The sequence below is a fragment of the Hyperolius riggenbachi genome, chromosome 3, assembly GCF_040937935.1.
Source record: "Hyperolius riggenbachi isolate aHypRig1 chromosome 3, aHypRig1.pri, whole genome shotgun sequence".
NCBI classification, from domain to species: Eukaryota; Metazoa; Chordata; class Amphibia; order Anura; family Hyperoliidae; genus Hyperolius; species Hyperolius riggenbachi.
Window position 1 is genome coordinate 85,490,670 of NC_090648.1, and position 7,209 is coordinate 85,497,878.

Here is a 7,209-nt window from a genome sequence, read left to right on the forward strand (position 1 = left end):
ATAATAAAAACCATCATTTAAAACTGCATTTTGTGTTGAATTATGTTATCTTTGACTAATAGTTAACGTTTTTTGATGAACAGAAACATTTAAGTGTGACAAACATGCAAAATAATAAGAAATCAGTAAGGGGGCAAATAGTTTTTCACATCACTGTATATGGGTATAATATATATATATATATATATATATATATATATATATATATATATATATATATATATATATATATATATATATATATATATATATATATATATATATATATATATATATATATATATATATATATATATATATATATATATATATATATATATATATATATATATATATATATATAATATTTTTTACATGCGCACTACACCCAACAGGCTCAGGTACCTGCACCCATAGTTGAAGATCTATATTTATATAGACGCATTTGCTGGGACCTGACTGAGTTTACTATATCCAGAGGGCAAGTTCTAGAACCTTTGCAGTGGTGTTGTGATACATTGAACTCAAACCCCTTGTACATTTAATAATTTCCATTTTTTTTTCTTTTAGGCCTAAAGGGTACCCCTGGTGGTGGAGGAGGAGGAAGCGGTCCTAATGGTCCATCTTTCAGTTACTCTTTCCATGGAGATCCACATGCCATGTTCTCAGAGTTCTTTGGGGGTCGCAACCCGTTTGACACTTTTTTTGCGCGAAACGATGAAGACATGGACACCGATGATCCTTTCTCAGGCTTTGGCATGGGGGGCATGGGAGGCTTTGGCCATTTAGGCGGATTTCCGAGGGCTGGTCCAGGTCGACCTCAGCCAATGTCAAGGAAGCAAGACCCACCAGTGATCAGGGAGCTTCCGGTCTCTCTTGAGGACGTTTTCAGTGGCTGCACCAAGAAAATGAAGATTTCTCACAAACGTCTGGGCCCCGATGGGAGAAGTGTTCACACAGAGGACAAGATTCTCACTATTCAAGTAAAGAAAGGGTGGAAGGAAGGCACAAAGATCACATTCCCCAAAGAAGGCGATGAAACCCCAACTAACATCCCTGCAGATATTGTGTTTGTGCTAAAAGACAAGCCTCACACGATGTTCAAGAGAGATTCATCTAATCTGGTGTACACAGCCAAAATCAGCCTGAGAGAGGTAAGCAAACGTGTCATGTTGTGGCTGTCTTTGGACTATGCCTGTAAGTTCATATTTTGTGTAGACTAACGTTTGTGAGGCATGCTGGGTTAAGCCACTTTTGCCTTCCCAGCCTTTTAGCTAGTAAGGATGCCCGCCATCCAGCATTCTATAAAACAAGGTTAGGGCTCATCCACTTAAAGAGAACCTGTAACAAAAAAAAGTTCCCCTGGGGGGTACTGACCTCGGAAGAGGAAAGCCTCAGGGTCCCAATGAGGCTTCTCCCTCCCCTCTAGCTGCAGGCAGTCCAGTGCTGGCTCCCCCGAAGTGTCCCAGAATCCTCCCTTGACAAGCGCTGATTTATTTACCTTTCCTGGCTCCAGTGGGGGAGCTGTTGCGGCTCTCCGCACGGAGATAGGCGAAAATAGCCGATCTCAGTCGGGACAGCGATCGGCTATTTCCGCCTATCTCAAGCGGAGAATAGATACTGCGCCTGTGACTGGAAGGTAAATATTTACATCCCCCCTGTTCGTCGAGCTTTATCTCCGCCGACGTGGGACCGAGGAGGAAGGGGGAAGCCTCAATAGGATCTGGAGGCTTCCCCCACTCCAGGTGAGTACACCATCCCCCCAACCTCCTCCAGACCACCACTGCTGCCCAGGATCCTTTTTAAAAGTTTGAAGTTGTCCTCCTGTCTGTGAAAGAGAGCTTGGCTGGTCTGCACGATAAGGGCTGTGGAGTCGGTACAAAAATACTGCAACTCCTTAGTTTATGAAACTCCGACTCCAGATACCCAAAAAATGACTCCCGACTCCACAGCCCTGGCCGCGTTGACGATCTGCACGGTGGAATAAGCCAGCGGCTTTGTTTCTGTGCAGGCTCGGGGCTGTCTTATCTAAAGTTTAGATAGTTTACTTAGCAAATCTAGCTGCAAACTGTGATACAATGACAGCAGCCATGTTCAGCTTGCCTGTGTGTAATGAGACAAACAGAACTGTATCTCCCACTCCCCTCTTCCTCCCTCCTCCCCTCTGCCTCTGAAATCTCTGGATAGTAACCACCTCCTGCCCAGACTGATCTCCCATAAGCCCTTGCTACTAAGGCTGAAAGTGCCAAGGCTCTCAAGTAGGCTGTGGGCGAGGCTTGTTTAGTTTATAGGGATTTAGAGTATTAAAACAAAACAAAAACAAGTATTTGGCTTGAGGAATGCCCTATAAACTATATGAAAGGAACAAAATTATGCAATGAGTCAAAGTTTATCTCAGATCCACTTTAAAGGGAACCTGAGGTGAGAGTGATATGGAGGGTGCCATATTTGCTTCCTGATCCTTTGTCTCTAAGGGTCCGTTTCCACTTGAGACGTGCGGCGTCCATTCCTGGTGTGCGGGCACGCAGACAAATCCCATTAGCTGTGCCATGCACGGCTATGGGAATCGCAGCCTCCCGTGCCATTTCGGATGACAATGTCGGCCAAATCGCTAGTGCAAGCAATTCGGCCGGAAGCGCTATTGTACCCTATGGCAGAGTTTCCCCGCGTGATTTGCCTGTGGGGAAACTCTGCCGATTCGGCCAGTGGAAACTGCGCCAGTGGAAACGGGCCCTGATACTTTTAGCCATAAACCCTAAACAAGCATGTGCAGATAAGGTACTCTGACTCAGCTGACTCAGGTTTTACTGGATTAGCCATATGCTTGATCCAGGTTTTTGACTCTCACTTTTTGACTTTGAACTTTTCACCTTTTTACTTTTGCGTTTACTGTTGTTCTTGTATCTTATGATTACTGTTTTCGATTTATCAGGCTCTCTGCGGCTGCTCCGTCAACGTCCCCACCTTGGACGGACGCACTCTTCCCGTCGTTATCAGAGACATCGTCAGTCCAGGGACCAAGCGGAGAATCCACGGAGAAGGACTTCCCCTGCCCAAGTCACCGGATCAGAGGGGCGATCTGATAGTAGAGTTTGATATCCGCTTCCCTGACCGTCTCCCCACTGTTGCCCGCGAGACATTAGAGAGGGTCTTACCTAAATAGTAACTGTACATCTCCCTAACGCACCATAGACCAAAGCGGTATTGAAGGTTCCATGAAACGCCTTCAGTGCAGTAAGGCTGGGTTCACAGTGGTCAGTTGCATAACACACGCGTTATAATGTGTGTGAATTGCCATGGAGACTGGGCAAAGACTTAAAGAGGAACTCCAGTGAAAATAATGTAAGAAAAAAAGTGCTTCATTTTTACAATAATTATGTATAAATGATTTAGTCAGTGTTTGGCCATTGTAAAATCTTTCCTCTGCCTGATTTACATTCTGACATTTATGACCTGGAGACCTTTTTTACTTCTGGCAGGTGATGTCACTGGAAGAGTATATGCTGTTTTCTTTTTGGCAGTTGGACCAACCTGTAAACAGCTGTTATGTCCCATAATGCAATGAGGTTCACAGACAGGAAACTGTCAGGACCATGGTCCTGACATGACACTGTGGGAGGGGTTTAACCACAATATCAGCCATACAGAGCCCCCTGGTGGTCCGTTTGTGAAAAGGAATAGATTTCTCATGGGAAAGGGTATCAACTACTGATTGGGATGAAGTTAAATTCTTGGTTTCTCTTTAAATGCAACGCCTGCATGCAGGGACTTAGAACAGCCTTTCTCAACCTTTTTTTACCCTAGAGGAACCCTACAAATCATTTTGCGATCTCAAGGAACGTCTGCAAATAATTTGGGGATCTCGAGGAACCCCTGCATTTATTTGGCAGGAGGCATGGTCTTTAAAAATGATGTGGCTGTTTATAGAACTACCCCCTATTACAATGTCTCCTTATTCTAGTGCTTTTTATTAATGTGCTCATTATTCTGACCCCCAATCTAGTGCTTCTTTTTTACAGAACCCACTATTATAACGTGCTGTATTATATATCACCCAGGATGGGGGAAAATACCAAGGAACCCTGGTTGGGAAAGCTTGACTTAGAATAACACGATCCATTACAATGCAGTACTGTGAACAGACCCATAGGATTGTATGGGCAGTGAGCTGACATGCAGTTATTCTGCGAGACAACTGACCACTGTGAACTAGCCCTCAAGCTGGAAAAAAGGGGTCTGTGTTCATTTACAGGACATAAAGTGAGCCCAAATAGTCATGTTTTTCTCAACTCTTTGTCTATTCTCAACAAAGTCTTAAAGGACAGGTCCTGTGTCCCCCCCCCCCCCCCCACTTTCATAAATGAGTTGTGTTCAGTTATAGCTCTCGCACTGTGTTTGAGAGATGCTTTGACAGTGTCTACTCTGTATCTGACATTAGTAGATCCTGGTGAGCTCCTCATAGTGCTCGTAATACAAGATCGCTGCAATTGCTCTATCATCCTGTCGGCAGCAAAGTAAGAGTAACATTTCTTTACACCTTTTAGACCTTTTGTCTACCTGGTTGCTTAGGATCTGCCCTGTGCCACTGGTCAAGAGAATCCTGAGGCTTGCCTCTCTGAACTGGGATGGTACCTAAAGTCCAGATGTGCCCTGCCTGCCTGTGACTATATTAAAGGGAACCTAAACTGAGAAGGATATGGATTTTTCCTTTTAAAATAATACCAGTCCCCTGACTCTCCTGCTGATCCTGTGTCTCTAATACTTTCAGCCACAGCCCCTCAACAAGCATGCAGATCAGGTGCTCTGACTGAAGTCAGACTGGATTAGCTGCATGCTTGTTTCAGGTGTGTATTTCAGCCACTACTGCATCTAAAGAGATCAGCAGGGCTGCCAGGCAACAGGTATGGTTTAAAAGGAAACATTCATACCCCTCTCAGTTAAGGTTCCCTTTAAGGGCCCTCCCATAGTGTTGCCTGAGTGAAAATGAACCAAGGCGCTATATCTGAAGTGCCACCTGCTGTTTAAAGGTGATATTGCAGCAGACCCAGGGGTCTGTTGTAGCTGCGCTGCTGGATGTGGGAAACCTGTGTTCGTTACAAGCAGATGATGACTATGTTTACACTGACCAGGGCCTCTAAAACAGAGTTCCCCCAACCCTGTCCTCCAGGCCCACCAACAGTACATGTTTTGTAGAAAACCACACACATGCACAGGTGAGGTAATTAGTGTCTCAGCCAATCTGATTACCTACGTCTGCGGCTTTCCACAAAACATGCTTTGTTGGTGGGCCTTAAGGACAGGGTTGGGGAACACTGCTTAAGCCCCCTCTGCACCACTCAATTCCAGGCGTGATTGATCGAATTCGGTTAGATCGATTAAATCCGACATTCGATCAATCGTGTGATCAATTTTGGCTAGTTTTCAATGCAAATCGATCACACGATTGATCTAATGCCGATCGGACATGTCTGATTTAATCGATCTAATCGAATTCGATCCAATTGAATTCAATCGATCTTGCCTGGAATTGAATGGTGTAGAGGGGGCTTAAAACACTAGAGGGTTTAGACTGACAAGCACTGTTTTATAAGCATCTCTGTCAGATTGACAGGATTTTAGTTTAAAGTAAACCTGAGATGTCACAATAAAACGATTTGATACTTACCCGGGGCTTGCACTAGCTCTATGAGCAGCGAGGCATCCTTCGTCGTCCTCCCGAGTGCCTCCGTTCAGCTGTAAGCAGTCCCGGTAATCGGGGTCAGTCGCGCCAGTCGGCTCTTCTACGCATGTTTGGAGGGGTCGCGCATGCACAGAAGAGCCGACTGACGCGACTGAGCCAGATTGCCGTGACTGATTGTGTCTGAACGGAGGCACTCAGGAGGACGGCGAGGGACACATCAGTGCTCATGGCGCTGGAGGAAGCCCTGGGTAAGTATCAAATCTTTTTATTGTGACATCACACTTTAACCTGGCATCTTAAAGTGGCCACTAACTGTCCAATATATAGCAAAAAATCGTTTGAGCGATCAGAAATTCTGATCAGATTGGTTGAAAATAATCTCAGTTGATGGGCACAATCGATTATGAATGATTATAAAAAAAATCGTCCGACTGTATTTTTGTCAAACCAAAATTTGGATTTTCTTGTTTGGTTGTGATACATTGGAAGCAAAGATTGGTTCATTGATGGTGTAGTGAATGCTTTTTCTTCCAATCAGGATTTCTGATCGCTCAAACGATTTTTTGCTAGAAATTGGACCATTAGTGGCCACCTTCACACATAATGTAACCCCTTTATTTCAGTATTGGTGTGTTTTATACATGTGCAACGTCTTTATACTAGGAATACATTTTGTTATAAAAGGCTTCTTTTCCTCATCTCACGACGCACAATTTAACTGGAGTGTTATTTGTTCTGTTGATCCAGCAACATTTTGAAATGTAATCTCACTGGATGGGGACACGCCCCTTATTTTTATTTTTTCTTCCCTCAGATTAACAGTTGTAATGACTGGACTAGGCCACTAGCTGGCACCCTAGTGATTTTGTTTTCTATTGTGAAAGTTTAGTAATGCACCTACAGATGAAATGAGGAAGGGAGTTCCTTGTTTAAATTGTGGCAATTACTGGCTCGCTCCAGTGTCCCCTAAATAAATACATTTGTATTTGTGGTGTAAATATTATATATATTTTTTATTTTAATCACATGGTTCTGTGTGTAAATAGTGTATTTGCAGATTGACCTATAAGCAGTGCTTTGGGGTAGGGGGCGCTGACTGATCTGTAAAGTGTGGCGACAGGATGCTGACGTTTGTTTTTGTGATGTTTTGTATCTGAATGAAACTTCATAGTGCTGCCTGACCACCGCCAACTCTTTGCGAGCCTAGAGTTGTACAGCGGCATTAACCAGAGATTCTAGGCAAGTGTAAACATCTCCAAGAGCTGGAAATATCTTCTCAAAATAAAATTCAATATTTTCAGTAAACGGTTTTGTGGTTCTTCCTCTTCTTTTTTTTTTTTTTTTTTTTTTTTTTTTTTTTTTTTTTTCGTGTGTATGTGTGTCTGCACAATGTTTAGGCTGGTTTTACACTTGCTTTTTGCGTTGTGGTGGGATTCAATGCTCCTGTTGCATCCCACCGTAATGCAAAAAATGACAATTGTATGACCCTGCAGCAGAGTGCGCTGATGCTGGACAGGAAGTACGGTATGTCACTGGGATTCCCGTCAATC

The 7,209-nt window shown here is 43.8% G+C and overlaps 1 protein-coding gene across 1 annotated transcript in view; it reads left to right on the forward strand.

Annotated features, from left to right (window-relative positions):
- LOC137562789 (dnaJ homolog subfamily B member 1-like) overlaps positions 1 to 6,964 on the forward strand; it is a 28,277-nt gene extending 21,313 nt beyond the window's left edge. Inside the window, exons 3-4 of the mRNA XM_068274484.1 lie at positions 550 to 1,133; positions 2,912 to 6,964. Of these exons, the coding sequence (XP_068130585.1) occupies positions 550 to 1,133; positions 2,912 to 3,142 (815 nt within the window). The 3' untranslated portion in view covers positions 3,143 to 6,964. The remainder of the gene's footprint in view (positions 1 to 549; positions 1,134 to 2,911) is intronic.
- The last annotated feature ends 245 nt before the right edge of the window (positions 6,965 to 7,209 follow it).